Consider the following 21,314-nt stretch of genomic DNA (forward strand, 5'->3'; position numbering starts at 1 on the left):
GTGGAAATGAGAAGGGAAGAATATTTTATGAATAAAATTACAGATGATGAGAGCACTCTGGTGACTTATATGTTATATCGATTATAAAACTGTTGTTATTTAGCCTTTTTTACACACATATAACGATCGAAGGGATACGATAAAATCTCATAGACTTGTACAATTCAACAAGCAGAATAGAAATTATGACTGTTTACAGCATTAATGAAAATTAAGGCGAAGCTGTTTCAAAACTTTACAATTTTTTTGAGGAATATGTTGAATATAAAGAATTAATTTTAAATGATATGATCCATTCTGGGTGTAAACTATTTTTTTTGATTAGCTTAAGCTTTTTTTTAGCAAAAATCTTTGAAGGCTTGTTCTGCACACTCTGATTTAAATAAATATATTACATTAAGAAGCTTTCTTTCTATTTTGCGATAAGCACACCCCATTTCCTAACTCAAATTTACGCTTCCATAAACAAACCTAAATTATTTACTTCTTTGTTTATTGGACTTTTATAGGAAAAATTGCTTTTTACGTAGCTTATGTAACCACAAAAATGTTCACAATTACTTTTTTTTTTTTCATTTAGATTGAAACATGCTCAAGAAAGTAAATTAATCTTCTAGCATCACAAATAATAAGAAAAAGTACCGGTTCATAAGTCATTTATTAATGCTTTAGATAGCTTCTTATAGTATCGCGATAATGAGCAAAAAATTGCTTTCATCAACACGATTATTAGTTTACCAGTCAGGAGATTTAGAACTTAATGATTGACCTGATCGTAAATCTATAAATAAATGCCGAAACGAAAAAAATATCAAAAAACATTATTTGCACAATTCCTCCTTCTTTCATGATTGAAGATCTACTTTAGAGATTTGTAGGTAGAGATTTTATTATTTATTTTCACCACAAAGGAACTACCACAAAAATGATGAATCGCAATTTCTTTTTATTGTTGCTCTTTTTTACTATTATTTAATTTATTTCACGCTATTTGAATTTTTTCTCTCGTTTTTGCCTTTTCATTCTTTAGCGTAAGGCATTTGAACTTGAATTGAATGAGAAAGTCTGAAAACATGGCACAGTGAGATATGTATTACGCATTAGTTATTAAACAAGTTAGAACTCACAATTCAAAATGAATTGCATTAACGCATTATTATTTTTTTTTTTTTAAAAAAAGGATAAAGGTATTCTATTCTACCTATGTCTCTAGGTATTTTAATGTATTATTTTAAAGATATGAATATATGAAAACTGGAATTTCTGAAAATAAATGAGCTCAAAATGAGGAAAAAACGAAAACATTTGTATTTTATGATGCTATAAGCCCAGCCCGAGATAGGTAAAAATTGTATGTGCGTATTAAGTATAAATGTAGAAGTATACAAAAAGCAGCTGATAGTATATCCTTGTTCTGCTTTATTTTCTCTTGTTCTCTCTTTCTCGCTTCGGTTTTCGAAAAGGTGAAAGAAGAAGTCAATGAAATTTATCGAAACAGAAAGTGAAAGCAGAAAGGGAAATGGAAAAAAAGAATTTTGGCTCGATGAATTTCGATTTTCGGAAATAAAAGAAGTGGCAAGGACGATGAAATAATCAGAAAACCAAAATAAATAAAAATGGAAAAATGTTGAGATATGAACGCCTTGAGGCCTTCAATGAACTGAATAATAAAGGAGGAAAACAACAAAATTGTGCCTTAGAAAACTTATCTATTCATAAATAATCTACACATTTTTATTTGTTTCGTCCACATTGATTTCTTACATAAATAGTCAGATAAACATTGATATAAAAGTTAACAGGGAAAATTTCAGATCATAACTTTTCTTTTGTCTGAGCTACAAGATACTATAAAGTTCATACACGCGCATATTTTTTTCGATCCCGAAAACAATATTACGTTGTAAAAAAATTTAGAATACTTTTTCTTCCCAAGAAAAGTATGAAAATAGAAAAGAAAAGAAGAGAACGCAAAAATAACAACAAAAAAAAAGAATTTCGGAGCTTTCCCTAACATTTTCTATAGAGTAAGCTTTATTTCCAGACACGTGTAACCAACACATTTAAACATTTGGGAGCAGAAATGAACCTAAAATATTCTGCGTTGAGAGCTTATATGATTTTAATGGTAGCAATAAGCTGTTATGTCACGCAACGGTCTCTCATTTTCTCTCTCATTTTAATTTTTATGCTCAAGCAACATCAGGAAATTTTTCCTCGAGTTAATATTTGATGTTGCGTATTTATAAGGAAAATTGTATAGAAATACAGAAAAGTTATATATGCCTTCATGCTGCGTGTGTTATGAATAAAAAAGAAAATAGGCCAACAGTTAAGAACAATTTGCACTGGAATTTCTACAAAGACACAATCGTTTTAATTTTCCTTCTTTCACTCATAATCAAATTCACATTGCTTCGTTGTGTGAAATAGAATTCCAAATAATATTAATGTTTTGGTAAATTAACTTTAACACACTCTTTACTCTTGATATCATGACATAAAGTCAATCATGTTATTTATATGACTGGCATTATTATGACATTACCTTAAGTGTATTTGAAGCATACCCTTAAGATATTATGGAAATGATTTGCTGAATTTTGAATCAAAATATGAGAATAAATTTGATTTCTTTAGAAAATTTATTTTTGAATCAAATGAATTTTTTTTTCAATTGAAAAATTAAGTTAACTTTATTTGTCATGGCGATGACGATTAAGATGCTTTGGAAATTTTATGAAAAATTTAAACTTAACTGAGCTTTATTTTATCTGGAAGTTTTTAAATAAATCTTATAAATTATCTCCATAGAATAACAAATTCCAAAAATTATCCTGTCTTGTATGACGGAATAGAACTCTAATATGAAATGAGCATACTTATTACCACAAAAAACTTAAACATCTTCCCAAGGAAAGTATTCAATTATTTTTCCACCCTCTTATTACGGAGTTGCATGATTTATGTATTTTCATTTGTTTCGTTAACAGTTTATGGTATTGAAAGTCAATAATAATACCTATTAATACATTCGTGAAGTTTTTAATTGACAATTTTAGAAAAATTAATTGGAATTTTTATGATTTTTTTAATGTTTTTATCCTTGAACATTTTTGTGGGAAGAAATATGTAGTTTTTAAGCATTATGCATCTTTAATAGAAAAGTTTTTAAAATACCGCAATCAGCTTAAAAGTAAAGCAAGTCAAATAAGACTAATTAAAAAAATTATTTCTGCGAGAAATTAGTAATGAAGAACTGATGAAAACTTATTTGAATAAAAGTGTTAGGTAAACAATGTGATAAACAATTATCATAATTATCTACTCTTTTATTTCTTTTAAATCGCACTTTTTAGTAAAGTTTTGTGAAAACCTGATTATTTCTAAACACAACAAAATCTAATTATAGAGAACTTTAAAGGCAATACATCCTTTGAGATTTCTAAATATTCCATTATGTTCTTCTTTCTTTTTCAAAGTTAAATTATTATGGCGTAGACTAGAAATAGCAATACAAATAAAAAACGATTAGAAAACTAATTGAAATAGAAAAAGTAAAGAAACAAAAGTTTTGTTTGTGTTCTACGTCCTAAATTCTCACTGAATCGAGAAAATGCGAAGGAAGTGTAAAGAAAAAGGAAGAAATTGAATAATTTAAAATTTAGGCCTTGCTTTAGCAGGGATAAATATTTCCCAGGGAAACGAGCTTACTTTAACCATTCGTATACATTCATAAAGGTGCTAATGTCTTATCTCATGTTTTTGTATATTTTCTATTATCTGTATGCAATTCTATGAGAAAATATTATTAAAACTAAAAATTATAAATTTTAAACTTTCTTGCTTTGTTTTGTATATTGATTTATTTGCATGAATTCAATTGCAAGCGATATATGTTCTGTAATGATTCATCTATGAAATTGATCTAGATAAAAAAATAATTTCTTTTTCATTCTAATGTATTTAATTTCATCCAATATATCTACTTCCATAACTTCATTAAGTGTATTGTAATTAGATATATACATGCGAAATATTACACGAGTACAGAAATATAAATTACGTCAAAGCTTTCGACAAAGACAATAGCAAAAACTACATTAAGCCATCAGACAATAAAAATGACAAAAATTTTGATTCGTAGAAATTTTAACACATGTCCGTGTAAAGGTTATACAAGATATCGTTTGCTGCTCTCATAAATTTTCTTTTTTTCGGGTCTCGGAAAAAATGTATTTTTGATATATTGCTGACGAAATTGACATGAACAGTTCTGCTCTATGTTTCCAAAATAAGGGTGTATTACATATACATACTGTACGAAATATTTTATGACTTTTTATAAGGGGTTTTTGTAAGAAATCAAATCTAAAGAATGTATAATAGGAAAAAATGAAGGTTTTTGAAATATACTGGTCATTTTTTACGAAAATCCTTTATTACTGAATGACAGATGATTTTTAAAATTTAGGTCAGATTATAGAAATGTTGAGAAATTTCTACCACAAATCAATAACTTTTTTAAACTAATGAGATCTTTAAATTTTTTTAAAAAATATAATGTTTCAAATAAATCACGTATGTGTAGAAAGATAATATATAAATCGATGACAAAAGATATAATAGAAATTAATCAATTTGCAATTTGATTCTTTCTTCTACTTCTTTCAAATGTCAATTCAAAGTTCAAATTTCTATATTTGAACTGATCTAACACATTTTGACTTAGTTTTAATTGAAAGAAAATTCATTTGATGATCTTGGAAATTAAAATGGAAATTTCATCCTCCCTCTTCAATAAAATCTACCAGTTTCATTTCATAGGTATTACGCAAGAACTCATAAATACTCATACATATTATTTTTTTCTCGGCAGGATCATATTTCTTCATGCTATCTCTCATAAATCTTTCTCCTGATTGCTTTGAAATTATAAGCATGCAAAGATTGAGACAAAAAACGTAATATCAAAACAGGCATCAGTATGCCCTTTACAATGTTTCAAAAATGTTGTAATTGTTTAAATAAAATATAAGCTTTTGTGTTGAAGCTTTTAAAAATCGTAATGCTCTTATTCTGTATAATCTATGACTAGATATATCAAATACCTAAATGAATTCGGGTTACGAATAAAAATTGTTTAATTTAAAATCGCTTGAAAAGAGCAAAAGTGTGATAACAAATCACTTTCATAAAAAGTTTAAAGGAACTCAAGGATCACTAACCTCGGTACTTATTGAAAAAGGAGGAATGAATGAGCTCTTTTTGGCATGGCACAATAAAATATTAAATACAAGAAAGCTTTTGTTCTGGTTAATCAATAGGAAACTTTTATTATTATAGAAAAGTCCAATAGAGAACAAAGGAAGGAAGGAAACTAGTTTATTTGAAACAGCTAGACAGTGTTGCTTACAAGTATGTCGTGCTTAAAAATTGATGATTTTTATCAACCTATATCTATTTTTTCTTTATTGATTTTCAATATGATTAGTGCTGATATTTTTTGTTTGAATGATAAATGCTTAAACCCGCTTGAATCAATTTGACAAAATAATTTGCTGCATTATTCTAAAACCTAAAATTAATTGATTAATTGAAGTACAGTAAACACCTATGAATTATGAAATAAAAGGAATACCTTTTTATGTAATTTCTATGTTAAGTACTTTTTCATTATTGGTTATTGTTTATTCACTATTAATTTCCTATTAACGAGATAAATACTGACGGGGACGTAAAAATGACTGATTAAGTTTGTAAGAATGTCATCAGGATATATTATCTCTTATTAATGTTTAGGTTATCGTAGTAAATGATTATTTTATCAAGAGAGATGGCCTCAAACACGAATTATTAAGTAGGAAGAAAATTATGTACTCACCTTATGACGTAATTAACACAGACGACACTTTGCGGCTTCTGTTTTTCAAAAACTACAGTTGCCTGGGTAACAACCCATACATATCCACCATTTCGTGCCAAAAAGCGGTATCGGTTGGTTTCAGTTTGACCTTTACTGATTACTATAATTAACGTGGAAGGAATAAAAAAAAGAAGAATAGTTAATGATTAGTTAACAGTTTGATAGATAAAAGTATCGAATATAACAAGAATAATATCCTGTATAATATCTAATGACCTCATAATAAGTTAAACTCATATTAAATAATTGGGGATGTTTCTTAATTATTTTTAAAATCATTCACATTCTTTTCATAAAAGAGTAGGAGGTGAGCTTTATCCACATTTTTTATTTCAGATTACTGTATCTAAAAATAGCATCAAAAGAATTTCATGTTTAATGTAAAGAAGAACTAATACAGTAAACTCAAAAGATTTTCAGAAAATAAAGTCGAGATAAAAAAAAGCTTATTCTTCAGAGAAATGAGAATACACAAGACGAGAAGAATTTAGAAGTTAAAAAATCAACGAGTTTAAGAACTTAATTATCTTTTGTAAGTTTATTGTATATAAATTATATCAATCAGATTGAATGAGATTCCTTACTGAGTTGTTTTAGTGCAGCTGGATATTCAATAAAATTTTTATTGGAGAAAAACACGCTCAGCAATGTAGAACAATATAATGAAAATAACAAAAGCTACATTAAATGCATAAAAAGTGCAAGTTGCATCATACATTTGTAGGTGAATGAACGGAGAAGAAAGAATGGAAAGTTCAATGAAAAAATTATTCTTTTTTTTAGTAAAGCATAGAAAAATCCAGAATAATGCATTGCTACCCTCACAAGGAAATAAGAGAACGTTTTTGATTATATAAAGAAAATAATACTTAGCATAAGCATCTGTGCTTTAATAAAAAAAAATTTATACTAATAATAAGAAGACTTTCCTTTCGCCCACTGAAGACATTTTAAAAACCTTTAGAAAGATTCAAGTAAATGAGATTTTCTTTGCGTTGTCATTCAGATTATTGATTTTCTTTTTTCTTTATTTATGTAAATTTTTTTAGGGTGATAACTTAATATTAAATTTGATATTAAAATACCTTCGTAAAAGGATTTAATGATCTATTGACAGTCTTTTCTGTCATCATGAAGTATATTTTATAAAAGTGTTTAATGAATACACCAATTAATAAATAAAATACTAATACCACATAAACAAACTTAAAGAGATTTTAAACGCTTAATCTATATTATGGATCTGTTAATTTTAGGTGATAATTTTTTCACAATAAATATAAGCAAAATCTGTTATTTAAACAGCGATAAATGAGTAAACAGTTGAGAATTTCTCTTCAAAAAAAAATCGTTTAAAAGTGAATTATATAATAGATCCATTATAAGTCCTTTCAGTAAATATCATTCTCAACTCAAGGGAAATTTCCACTAAGCACAGTCAGCGCGATTATAAGAAGAAGATAAGTTGCATGGTCATAAATCTTGATTAATTTATACACTTAATAGCAAACGTCAAATGTTGGATTATGATTTTGTGAAAATACTTTGATACACACGCTTATTGTTTAATAGCATTTTTTTTTATTTCTTTCAATGACTAAGATCATTGGCTAATTTTTTTTCTATTTCATTTTCACAGCTTGTTGTTGAGTGTTATACAGAACATTTAGGAATATCTGAGTGAGTGAAAAAGAAATTAGTGAACATTCGAACAAGATTTGTAAATTATCATCATCATGTGAAAATCGTCGACAGTTAAATAAGCATTTTGAAAAAAAGCACGTGTCATTGGTAAACAACATAAAAAATCCACATAAGATTTTAATTTTCACGAGTCTCCACAATACTTTCTATTTATAAACAGACTGAAAATACAAAAATCTATGAATAAAAATTCAATAACTTTAGACTGAAAACAACAACATTAATAGTGAAAAATGTTGGACGATGATGGGAAAATAAGTTGAAAAGGAGATGCGGCTAGAAACAAAAAATGTATTAAGAAGAAATTGACGAAGAAAATAATAATAATAATTTGAACACAAGCAAAAAAATATGCTGAAATGTTGCCAAACATTTTGAGCTGTGAGAATTGAGATTTTCTCAAACGCGTAAAGTGTTGAATATGTTCATTATTCATCTTAAATATTGAATAAATCAAAGGAATATAAAATATAAATATTTCATTTTTCTTGAAATATCTCATTTTGTGTAACTTTATGCTAGTAAACATCTCTTTCACATTTCAGTGACTTGGTAAAAACTAAGTGCAATTTAGAAGAATATCAAGTTTCTAAAAGAAAATAATCCAATCTTGAATAATTAATTACAAATAAAGTTCAAAGGACCCTTGCATGATTTGAATTTAAAATGTAAAGTTTGTTGCCATCATTAGAGCAACGAGCATAGTTATTTCGAGTTTACTCAAAATATATCTTTTTAACATTCAAAAAACAATATTTTAACATCAAACATATAGTTTTAATAATATGTTTTGCTTTGGTTACCAAGACAGTTAATTTAAATGATATACGATACTAATGATAAAACTAACAATAAAACAAAACAGAAAAATACAAACAAGTTTGTTAAGTGAGAATTAAATGACGAAATCTTAAGATGTTCGAAAAACAATGCGTCATGATTATTTCTTTGAAAATTAAAAAACGAGATTTTGATAATAAAAAAATAAATTTGATTACTCATTTTCAACTAATTTGCAGCAAATGAACATGCCTTTTAAAATCAATATCAACTTTCTTAAATTCTATTTGAAAATTTATTTAAATTGGTTTAAACCAAAAGAATTCTTCATTCGAAAAAATAAAAAGGAGACAACAATGTCATTAGTAATTTCCGGTAATTACAATTGATAAAAATTATTACTTTGTATAGCACAGCACGAGGCAAATTTTTTCAACGCTAATTTTCTTCTCATCCTACTTCTTCTGTGATCCTTTTTTAAATCAAGAAAAATGTATTTTCAATTTTTTAGACTTGCCAATTTACAAAATACACGACAGAAATATTTATTACAGTTCAAGAAATTTTTAAGCTAAGAAAATTTTTCTCAGATTTCACTTTTATTTTTCGCGCTGCACGTGATATACAAGCATCCCCAAATCTTTTTTGTGAATTTTTAACCAGCCATTCTGACTTCTCGTTAATTTTAATGTCAAACACAATATTGACATGCGTGTGTCGAATAAATACAGATTTGTTCACAAACTTGGTCATTGAAGTATTTTTAATTAAATAATAGTAAATATATACATACGGCACTTAAAACTTGTCATTAGACTTTCCGAATCATTTCCATGATGGTAATCGTATAGAGATTTTCCGAGCAAATGTTCAGGCTTATAACCCATCAATTCAAACATTCTTAAAAGATAAATATGGAAAAAAATTAATTGTTTTTAAATTATATTAAATTCGTCCGGTTCAAGGCATTTTAATTTATACTCACTTAGGACTATCCACGAAACTAAACTTCATATCAAGAGTATGTTTCGTAAGGAAAGTGCTGGATCCTAATGGCACTTCAATATTTGATGGATGTGCTAGTGGTCTAGCAATAACAATCAATTGTCTATAACCATCTTCCTTGAAGATGATATGACCTGTTAAATGAATCACCTAGAATTGATTTGAACCAATTAGTCAACACAAATATAAGTTAATTTTTGTTAAAATCATGAATAAAGAGGAAAATCCTTCTTAGTCATGCATAATAAAATGCTAAATTTCTGTCAAAATGAATAAATAAATATGTGCTCATAAGAGATAAACTTATGGATTACTTACTTTATATGATGCACTTTTAATGTTGACAAAACGTCCACTTTTAGTTAGTGTGCATTTTAAGCGGAGCATCATATCACGATGTAACAGTGGATTACAATCATTTGATTTTGATCCATTAACAACCTCTGATGGCGATGTTTTTCTTCCATTTAACACTTCACGTAGCTCATCATGATCACACGCATGGGCATAATCCCAAATTGGCTGACCCAATAAATCAATCTAAAATAAAATATAAAATTATAATTAAAAACATTGTTATAATTCAACAAAAGTTAGTCAATTACCTTTGATAGCCCTAAATATTCGGAAATATTTTCAGACACATACGTAATATCGCCTTCATTATTTAATACGAGCAAAAATCCATCAAGAGCTAGTAATGCAAGTTGCTCATTTTCTATAATTTTTTTCATGACTTGAATTTTAATGTCCTTGGTTTCTTTAATGTCCTCATCGTCATCAATTTGATCATCAACATTTTCAGCTTTTCCATCGATCGGTATATCTAAGTTTTTAATTTTCGGAACTAAAAGGAAATAAAAAATTAAAATTACTAATTATATTGAAAGAACTTGCATAAATTAACTTACATAGTTCAAGCATATTACGAATGTTAAGGTAGGCTATAGACAATCGCATGACAGATGCCTTGTCCAAATGATCAATCTCTTCTTGCTTAATTGGTAAGGAATTCGCAAGATCCGTGAAAATTTCTGTTTCCCTTGATCGTCGGGAACGGGCCGCATCTCTAGACTTTTCCTTTCGCTTTTCATTATTCCTAAAGAATACAATAATAAGATAAAGTATGTTAATCGAAAGGTTTTTGGAGAATTTTTAAATTTTTTTAATGCATTGCTTTCATAAATTATGTAATTGAAAGAAAAGGTTTACGCTCAAAGAAACGTCAAATTATGTCACATGTAATCCTTTAAAACATGGTGAAACTTTTAAAATAAATGTTAGCACAAATTGATAACTGTTTACAAAATATATAACAGTGTACTGAACATTGTAGTCCATCCAATCAATCATTTTTTTTTGGCAATAAAAACAAAATACCTCTTAGTGCTTAAATTGAGTAAAGCAATGTACGACAGATAAAGATAATTTTGTCTGGTTGATGTAATTTGATAGCATTTATAGCAACTTGAAAGAGATTTTTTGAGGCTCTTGTGTCTTTTTAAAGAGTGAGGTTGTGCTTGAACAATTAAATGATTTTCTTTAACATTTTCAATACTATTTTAATAAATCGATTAATTGCATTTTTATCTTCATATTAAGTTTATGGAGCTCCGACACAAAATGTATAATCACCAATCAAAAAGTCAGCTCTGCTATTATACAAGAATTTCATTATCATTCAAATTTTATAACTTCAAGTTAGGCAAACACGAAATGAAAATTATTACTTCTCTGTCTCAACATTAAATAATGACTGTTGTCAAGCATGATAACAATAATACTAGATAGTGATGGATGTTAAACAATAAGAAAACTGGAAGAAATGTTCGAATTTACAGAAATTTCAAGTACTTTTTACAATTATATGTTTTGATAGATTCTTAAGTAGTTAGTCTACACTTGAAATTTACAGTGGCTAACAATCAAATAAAAATCTGGTGAAATCATTTTGAAAGATTTTATAAAATCTTGAACATACTCAAAAGTTCTTATGTGGTAAAAAAGGTTTACATTCATTTACTTCGGATATCAGGATTTTTTAAAAAATTGTAATTATTATTTATCATCCAAAATATTAAAAGAATTTAAATGACCTCATAAACAATGTAAATAATGCATCTGGAGGTCTTTTGTGTTTGTATTTTTTTGAAGACATCAATACAACTTTAGAGAATCCAGTATTAGTTTGAGTAGATAAAGTAGAAAAAAAAAACAGGAAAACAACATATAAATATTAAAATGATATAAATTTTTAAAGAAATCTTTAAAACTAGTTTTCCTCCTCTATATTATTTGTCATTTATTTAAAATCTTGAAAATTTCCAGCTATTGATTTTGCTTTTGTTAATGCTTCTTTATAAGATCCTTGTTTGTAAAGTGCAAATGAACCCGTACTTATTTTTAAAACGATCAATTAAATTCAAATATCTTAAAAAAAATTGATAATGCAGATATAGTTCGACATTTGTTCATTTATTGAGTTTTTAATGAAATAAGATTCCAAAAATAAACATTTTGTTTCCATTCAAGTAAGCAACCGACAATTATTATTGCATCCATAATTAATATATTGATTCTTTCTATTGAAATAAGAGAACAGTTTTTTTTTTGATATTTTGTCTTTATAGGGCAATTATATTTATTTCAAAAATTTTTAATGACAAATATTAAAGTGGATAATGGAAAAATATAAAATAAACGCTTTAAATTTTTGTGATCTTTAAGGATCAAAATTTATATAATTATATCAATCTCAAATTTTTTCATTTTATCAGAATTTCCCTCTTCGGAGGAAATAGTAATCTCTATAGCCATTAATACATTCATATATTTGGTGATAATAAATACAATGACACAGCAAATATCTGGATTAATTTAGAAATTTTAAAGTTCTGAGTGCGAACAGTGATTCACGTGATTTATCAAAACTTACATGAAATCTTCCATATCAATCACATTCGCAAACTGACATGGAGCATCGCCATAATATCCGTAGCATTGAGCAAAATTCCAAGGCTGTGGGCCATCACATGGAGGATGAGTTTGAAGTGATTCAGCATAAGTATAATTATAATTTGTTGCATAAACATTATTAGTGTTTGTAAAATTATTATTTGAATTAACCGTATTACTTATGATGTTTGAAGGTTCGGAAACGTTTGAGTAAAAGTTACCCTGATTAAAATGTGGTTGTTGCTGGATTGGATATGATTGAAAAGGAATATTTTCATTGTTACTATCGTAGAAATTACTGGGTACAACACTATCATCAAAATTATTTAAATTAGCAGCAGTGTTGCTATAATATTGATAATTTTCATCAGCAAGAATTTGTGTTTGCTGCTGTTGATTTAGATTAAAATTTGCATTGTCATTATTATAGTTATAATTATAATAATTGCATTGCATTATATTTTCACATTCCAAATTGCAATTATCATCACTTTGGTAAATATTATTTGTATTCATTTTTTTAGTGCAAAAATTAAGATTTCTGAAATTTTATACGCACTGCAGGATTACACAATTCAAACTAAAATGTTTAATTGAAAAATTTCTTTCCCTTAACTCTCTTCTTTTTATTCCTTGTCGATAATTTTCGATAAGCTTCTAATAATACAATTATTTTTTAATCGTCAAATTGATAATAACTTAAGCACGAAACAGAAGCTTAAAAAGAACTATACAGATACAAGGGATTTCAAAGTACGGCAGCTACATCTCTCTGCTGTTTGCTCAATTAATAACACAAGTAGATTGACTCTCTTATCGCAGAAAGTCTGATAAGATATCTTGCAAATGAAGAGATTTTTTGCTCTTAAAATGACTTGGAAGAAATTTTTTCTTTATAATAACAGAATTTATCTATCATATCTATCTTTTTAGACATCCAGAAGATAATATTCATTCACAAAGATCCATAAAGTTGTGTACAGAATTTTTGAGATTTAAATTTTTTTAAGAATTTATATTTGCAGAGTAAAGTTATAATATTCCTGTAATAAAATTCTGACAATGTTTAGATTTAATTCCATATAAAGCCTTTCTTGAAGTTTTCACATTTTAAAAACAAAACATTTTTTAATATTTTGGTTCAAAATAAATTTTTCATTGTGCTTAACTTTATAGGAATCTAATATAAATCTATGATTAATTTAATTAATTTGTTAAGTTTCAAATAAATAATTTGCAACAATATCAAATAAGTGCTAGTAAATTAAAAAATGTGTTTTTCTCATTCAAATATAGGTGATTTTATTAATTAACTAGTGTATAACCCCATCAAGCATGATTTGAAAATATTCATTTATTTTCGAATATTCAAGTTGCTATTCAGATTTATTTAAAAATTGAATTTTTAAAGTTAATCATGAGTGGTCAAAAAACTTTAGAACTAGACACCAATTTGCCATTAACTAGTTATAACGTATTTCTGTCCACTTGGGATAGTAAAAAACAAACAAGCGTCCCTGAGGTTTTCAAAACTTTTTAACAGAAATATAAATGCAAATCTCAAAATGTTTCACAATTCTGATAAAAAATTTTCTTAGCAAATTTAAAATTTGGTTTTTATAAAAAAGAGGTGGGACTTAAAAAGTAAAACGACTGAATGACTGTTGATCTAAGTTAATTAACAAATAATCTCAATAAAGTCGATAAATCGGAAGGTCATGAAAATGATAAAGCTCAATCATTAAAACTGTCTTTCATTTAGGCACTTGTCCATCATGCATTATTTTTATAAATGCAATACAAGTAATTAAAAATCGTAAAAAGGAGATGAGGAAAAAAATATTTTCTTAAAGAAAATAGGTCAATGAACAAACGCACAAACACACGCATTAGTATATGACCAGTTTTGTGAAGTGTTTTTTCACACAAAATTTTCTTCACTGAAGAAAAGAAAATAATATAGACAAGCTTTATAAGTGTGTAGTATAATAATAAATTCCTTTGACGTCATAGCATGTAGCGAAATAAGTATACAGAGAGTCCAGGCGCAATGTGTACACATATTCATTATGCAGATTATATATCGTATAGCATTATAAATTTGCTTGTAAACAAGAGCTTTAAACACGCGCAAAATAAAAATTAGAACAAAACAAGATTTTCTGAGCGAGAAGAGCGAAGCTTGCCACATTCATTAACTTTAAATCTTTTTTATTGCTTTTTTCGGTGTGTGGTTATAGTCGCTTTATGAATCTATTGTTTTTATATATACACTGTTTGTGTTATTCTTCATATCATATGATTTAGGCATGTCATACATATTTATATGACTGAACTTGTTGCAAATGCATAAATAAATTATAAGATCTTAATTCTTAGTCTAACTTTAAGTATGGCATTGACATAAAAACTTTCATTTATTCTTGTGCTATAAATTTTCAATCCAGCTCATTTATTGTGACTTTTACAACAATTGATACAAGTAAACCAAGTTAAAATTCTTTATGTTTTCAAACGCATCTAGTCTAAAGCAGCCTTGACCTTAAAATATTTTTTCTTTCTTGAAATTTATACAGTAGACCGAAAAAAAAGAAAAAAAAATTGCTACACGTGTTTCATTCTTGTTTTTATTATTATCGCTATTCGCTTCCATATTACCATTTAATGGCAATGAGTTAGAGATTATTTCCTTGTGTATGTAACGAATGTTCATAGTATATTTTGTGTTTCTTTGTATTGATAAAGCATCTTAAAAGTTTAATCATTATCTTTTAAAATTAAAAGAAAAAAAAAATCTTGATAAAATTGTTCCTTAATATTTGAGACTTTGAAAGAGGGGTTTTTCCAAATGCAAATCCTTTCATTTTCTAAATATTTACACGCTTTCCATTGTATTTTTATTTATAGTTATTACTCACAAAAATAAGAGATAAAGTTCTAGAAACAAAGGAATTTAATAAAGTGACCAATCTATAGCTAAATTTACCCTTCTGTAATACTGTCTATTAAAATAAAATCATCATATATTTAGATTTATGTCAATTTAAGTGATCAATTCAATACTTATAAAATAAACAAATAAAATTCATAAGGAATAAACAAATTCAGTGAAACTAAATTTCCCTAATAAAACAATGGTGGACAACCTATGTGCCGCCAAATTTTTATGAAAATGCCGTTTGTAGTTTTGTTCGAGACTTACCACCAAGATGGACCGTGAAAAATAAAGGATTGTCCATCACTGTATTAAAACAATTGAATAAATATCCAGTAAATATCCATAATTTATATATCGAGTAAAAATATTGAAAAGGAATAATATAAATTCTTGAGGTCTAATAAGTTGATCGTTGACAGTACATAAATATGTATTTATGCTCGCCAAATTAGTAAATACCAGAAATATATATACATAGAAATATTTTTGAATGTGGTGGTTATTACTAATGAACTACTACTAAAGAAAAGAAAGAAGCAAGTAGTAGTTCATAACTTTTTTATGTCTTACATCAGAAACCAAAAAATGTTATCAAGTCAAAAAAGAAAAGTTCAATCATAATTTGCAGGCCAACATCAGGTCAAAGAAAAAAAAATTATGAAAACATAATTGTGACGTATGATTGCTATGCTTACTGTCAAATTGATAAGGGTTTATTTTTAGAATTTATTTGTATTAGAGTGTCTTTCTTCAATGTTTTTCTAATACCTTTATTCCTTGATTTTGTAAGAACATTTATTGATCATCAGATACAATTCATTTTACACTTAAACAAATGAGGATTTAAAATCTTTCCGGACATTGTATTGTTTGTTTGTGTCTATATCTACATAGCAAGAAAAAATGCATTTTCTGCATATTATACGCTAGTTATATTTAAACTGGTCTTTTGCCTTATTATAATATACATATATTATTACAACTTATTTCTTGCTGTTGCTGAGGCTATTTTATGCAAGTAATATTAGTTAGTTGAAGGACAACATTAATTACAAGAATAATAGCGAAAATATTTTTAAGAAAATCATTTAGTTCACATTTTATCTTAAATGTCTGACTCTTAATCGCAATGAATAAAGGAGATGACAGAGTCAAAATAAAGGAAGAGTGTGAAATAAAAGCAATTCGACAGGTTTATGTAGATCGACATATCCACCGATTTAAATTTATATCCAGAAATAAATTGTTAACATTAACTTATTTAATTAGTTGTAGAGTAATCTTTACACACTTAAGTGACACGAAGAAAAAAAAGAGAAAATTTATACAATCACAATACATTAGGACATTTACTTGTGTATGGAAAAAAAGATTTTAAATCATATGGCATATTTCTTTTATCAATTTTCTTTTTGCAGGTCTTCTTCTCAATTACATTTAATTCCGACAAATTTATGCTAATAAATCGTTCTCTGCCATTATTAAGGATGTTGTAATAAAATTGAGATCGTTTCTTAACTACAATGTATTGTATAATCGTATTTACCTCCGCTTTTCCTTTTCCTTGGGCTTTTGGATCGCATTATTGGCAATAGCCTTCAGATTTGCTGATGATGATTGAAAATCCAAATTTCTATTTATCTTGCACATTTTTCAAGCACATAAATATTTTTTAGTAAATCACTTCACTTGATTACAGCCTAATCTGTATCTGTCACTGGTTTTTAAAAAGTCGACAGATTGACACAATCAAAATATTATTTTTCCTTCACTCGTGAAATTGTTTTTATTGGGATTCAATCCTTCACTTTCAAATTAATATTAAGCACTTTTGGACACTGCCAATCAGATGCTCATTAGATATTTGATTTTGTTATAGATTCATCGAACTTTTGTAGTATTTTTCAGCACTTATTTATCAGTTCTAAATATTTATTTTGAATTATTTTATCATCTCCAAAAAATATAATGGCGTTTTAATTTTGAAAAGTTGTCCCGATAATTTCTCCCATAAGCATAAATTGCCAACATGAAAAAATCTCTTAAAAATTTAAAAGTTTTCAAAATTTTACCTGATTATTCAAAGGTTTTTGATAATTAATTGTTATGAATTTTCATGATCTAAATTATTATTAATAAAATGTTTTTAAAATTGAAGCTTAAAATTAAAAAAGACTAAAAAATCAAGTGAATTTGAAATATATGGGCATTATAAAGGAGATTATTATAGGACACCCATTTAACTGGTTTTGTGAAAACCATACAATCAATATTACCCAAAGTAAAAAAAAAAAAATGATCTCAAGTTCTTTATTCTCAACATTCCTTTATTTATGTATATTCCAGTTTTTTTTTGTATCATTAATTTTTTTTAATCATAATCAATTAGCGAGAGAAAATTAACATTATATGAAATCTTTACGTCAAATTTTATCAATATGACATTATAATTGTATTAATTTAAAATTAAACTTCCACTTGCATAGCTTACACTCGAGTCATTTTGATTGTTACACTTGTTACTTTGTGCATATTTTAAAAATTTAAAGCTCAATTGATAATTTTGTTTCATCAAACTCTTGATCGTCTGCATAAATATTCCTATTGGATGACGTCCACAAATTGTATTCTCATATTTTTTTAAGTAAGTGGTAAAAGATTCCGGGTTTAATGTTTCAATTAAATCCATACCCTAAAATGTGAAGAGAAAATATTAAAGTGTGAATATTGCATAATATAACATAATGGTTGCGTCCATGAAGTAATACACTTACAGTTTTATCCAAATTTTCAATTGACTTCCATATTGGACCTGCTGACTTGTCATAATGCTGGTAGCGAAAGCGACTTCCCCAATGACAAAAGTCAGATGATATTACGAATAGATTTTGGGGATCAGCAAGATATCTGGCAAATATTTCACCGTACATTTGTTCGACTTCAGGCAAAAAAGATCCAACCAACACTATAAAATATATCGAAAAAATATAGAAAATTTAGTTATATTTAATAAAAGTGTGTATAATAAATTATGTTACCTGGAACTATCGTAAATTGATCTTTAAAGTCTTCCATCACCTTAGCAATATAAGGTAAATGCATTTCGATACTATGTTCATCTTCATCAGTTTTCATATCCATCCATTGAAATTCTTTCGTTGCATCTAATTCAGCAACAACTCCTGAATCGATTTTGAGATCATAAAGCGGTGTTTGATACTTTTTACAAATTGTTAGTGCACATTTCCTCAGCCTGACATGATGCGATGGACCAAGAATGAAAATTCTTTTAACAGTTGCAGGACTAATTTGACGATACGCCCACGCTGCCGTCTCCCCAGAATAAGTATAGCCGGCATGTGGCTATATTATTGCCAAAAAATAAAAATATAAAAAATATGTGAAGATCAAATGATTTGATGTAAGTAAAAGTATAAAGCAAAATTACGGCAATTATTCCTCGCGCCGGACCATAGCTAAGTTCCGCTTTATTAAGCCAATGATCAAGCTGATTGTTAAGTTCAGCACCTGAAATCGTAAAATTTATGTAAATAATCAATGACCATAAAGATTTTTTGCTTATAAACTGAAGATATTTTTCATCATTTTCTTTTATTACAGATCTTAATCTGAACATTCTGAATCAAGATTATTTATATTTAACTCCTCAAATTCCTCTTCATTACAATCATCATCGCTTGTCTCATCTTCTTCATCAAGAGATTCAGTGACTAAATCATCTAATTGATTTGCTGAATCTTGAATTTCTTTTTCAAATCGATTCATTTCTTCGTTTACGTCTTGCGTTAATTTCACAAAATTATCCTGCTGTTCCCTTAATGATTCAATATCAGTTTGAAGACTATTCATAATTTTTAGCAATTTTGTTATGTCTGGAAACGAAGTCTTAAACTTTTCATCATCTTCATGTATTTTAGAACGGAGTTTTTGGATTGAGTCATCAATTGATTTTGCTCCGAGAATCTCATTAACATCTTTGACGTCAAGATTTGAAAATATGTCATTAAGTGCTTGACTTTCTTTGGTCTCATAAACATTTAAGTAATCAAAATTAAGCTTTGAAAGTTCTTCATTTGCTTTCATGAAAATTTCATACGACTTTTGAAATTGTTTCTTCATTTCACCGATTCTTGATTCAAAAGGCAACGGCTCAGTAATTTGGGTCTTATCCATCTTTATTTGCTATTTCTTTTTGAGATTGAGATGATTTAAAAAAAAAAAATTGGCGACAAAACAATTTTTTTCTGAATTGTTTATTTTCATCAAATAAACATTTCTGTTGCGTAGGCGACTAAGATTAATGAGGATATTTACTATGCATAATATACAGCACAAAAGCATTTATGAAGTAACACTTTCTAATAGACATTATGCTCCTTTATTAATTTCATTCAGAATGTTCTTAAAACTATACCTCCCGATTAGATATTCTTGTACTTACCGTCTGATGTGTACCAACTGCCAGCATGGCTAGCAACTCTTACAGACATCTCTTTTTATTAATTTATTATTCACAATTTAGGAAAATTTAAAAAAAATTTTTATTGTAATCTTTTTGTTCGAATTTTTTTAGTAAACAATATAAAACGTAACGTTTTAGGATGTGTTTGAATTTCAAAAACCCGTTAAATGAAATTAAAAAACAGAAGCTGCTGCCAGGTCAAAAATGGGCTACACATCTTTACAGTAAATTTTACTTTAAAGATAATGCTTTCCTCGTCGGCTTTGTAACTTTTTTTTGCTAGCTAACTAGTTAGGTAGGCAATTAAATTAATAATGTTTAAGATTTTTCTTCAAGTCCAATGAGTCAGAATTGTCTTAATCATACAATTGAACTTAAAGCTTTATAATGATATTAATCATAATGTTAAAGATAAAGGGTATAAAGAAGAAAAGTATTAAAATGATGTTTGAACATAACAAAAACATGATATACTAACACGAAAGAGAACGAATTAAGCATGTGGGTGGTCAGATAAAAGAAATCAGTTGCAAAAATTTACAATTATGAGCAAATTAGAAACGGTGTAAAGTCGATATATTTAATGTAAATATGATTAAATTTTTCCATACCTTTTTTGCTTTTTGTTCTTTCACACGGCATGAAATGAATGTTTTCTATAATTATTGGCTGTTTATCAAATTTGCTTACATTTATAAACAATGATTGCTAGAGTGGAAACAGAGGAGAGATTTGTTATAAGCCAATTAGGTATCGAGCAAGAATCAAGAATTTGTATGATTGTTAATATATCAATTCGTCACATATAAAATATTTCTATGAGATTTCATCAACTTTTTGAATTACTGCTCTTTCAAACTATTTTAAATATGTAATCCTTTTCGTGTGTTCATTAACAATCAGTTCAGTCAATTTAACTTCTTCTTATTCCTACCGAACAAAAAAAAATATTAAAAGAGTTCACCATCATTCAAATTATTCAATTTTTCACAACGATCGCTTGATTGAAACATCAAAATATATCTCTGCAAATGCTCAGCAGGATAGCTAATTGTAAATATAAGAGAGAGCTATTGATTCTTTTATATTTAAATTTTGTTTTGTTTAAGAAACATAAATAGAAGAAAATAATACGAGTTGAAAAATTACATCAAGGAGATCTATTTCCGAAGCATTTATCTTCGCATTGCAAGATTGGTCAAGGCACAAAATTGTTCTTTAAAAAATGTAAGGAAAACTTCGGAGAAACTTTAGTAAATTAATTAAATGATTACGTTTCTAAGACAAATTAAACTTTAAAGTTTGAAGCGATTCTGGAGCAAGATAACGAAATGCAAAAAAATAAAGATTTGAGAAGATTTTATATTTAGATTGCCATTTGTCAACGACTTTTGACTTGAATATGATTGAATTAATATTTTTTTTTCTATACTCTTAAAAAAATTCTAAAATTAAATTTAAGATTTATATGAAAAAAACTAAATTTTAAATTTTAATTTAAACTAAAATTTTAAAATTTAAAA

General features: G+C 27.2%; 2 protein-coding genes across 4 annotated transcripts in view; both read right to left on the bottom strand.

Moving 5' to 3' along the window:
* LOC139088692 (protein similar-like) overlaps positions 1-17,294 on the bottom strand; it is a 42,118-nt gene extending 24,824 nt beyond the window's left edge. For 2 of the 3 annotated variants that reach the window (XM_070637954.1, XM_070637955.1), the window contains exons 1-7: positions 16,855-17,294; positions 10,327-10,514; positions 10,021-10,262; positions 9,734-9,955; positions 9,396-9,565; positions 9,204-9,310; positions 5,885-6,026 (exon numbers count right to left, since the gene is read on the bottom strand). In XM_070637954.1, the coding sequence (XP_070494055.1) occupies positions 5,885-6,026; positions 9,204-9,310; positions 9,396-9,565; positions 9,734-9,955; positions 10,021-10,262; positions 10,327-10,514; positions 16,855-16,958 (1,175 nt within the window). In that variant the 5' untranslated portion in view covers positions 16,959-17,294. Of the gene's footprint in view, positions 1-5,884; positions 6,027-9,203; positions 9,311-9,395; positions 9,566-9,733; positions 9,956-10,020; positions 10,263-10,326; positions 10,515-12,350; positions 12,902-16,854 lie in introns of those variants that run through there. The other variant, XM_070637953.1, reaches the window with a different exon arrangement.
* Positions 17,295-17,609: 315 nt separating this feature from the next.
* Positions 17,610-19,908, bottom strand: LOC139088702 (protein MEMO1). Its single transcript, XM_070637966.1, has 5 exons — positions 19,771-19,908; positions 18,757-18,836; positions 18,347-18,671; positions 18,083-18,273; positions 17,610-18,000 (listed from the first exon to the last, which is right to left on the bottom strand). The coding sequence occupies exons 1-5, from the start codon at positions 19,817-19,819 to the stop codon at positions 17,764-17,766; spliced, it is 882 nt and encodes a 293-aa protein (XP_070494067.1). The 5' UTR covers positions 19,820-19,908; the 3' UTR covers positions 17,610-17,763.
* Positions 19,909-21,314: the final 1,406 nt, after the last annotated feature.

The sequence above is a fragment of the Chironomus tepperi genome, unplaced genomic scaffold, assembly GCF_022539635.2.
Source record: "Chironomus tepperi strain 1889 unplaced genomic scaffold, CSIRO-AGI_Ctep_v1 contig_170, whole genome shotgun sequence".
Taxonomy (NCBI): domain Eukaryota; kingdom Metazoa; phylum Arthropoda; class Insecta; order Diptera; family Chironomidae; genus Chironomus; species Chironomus tepperi.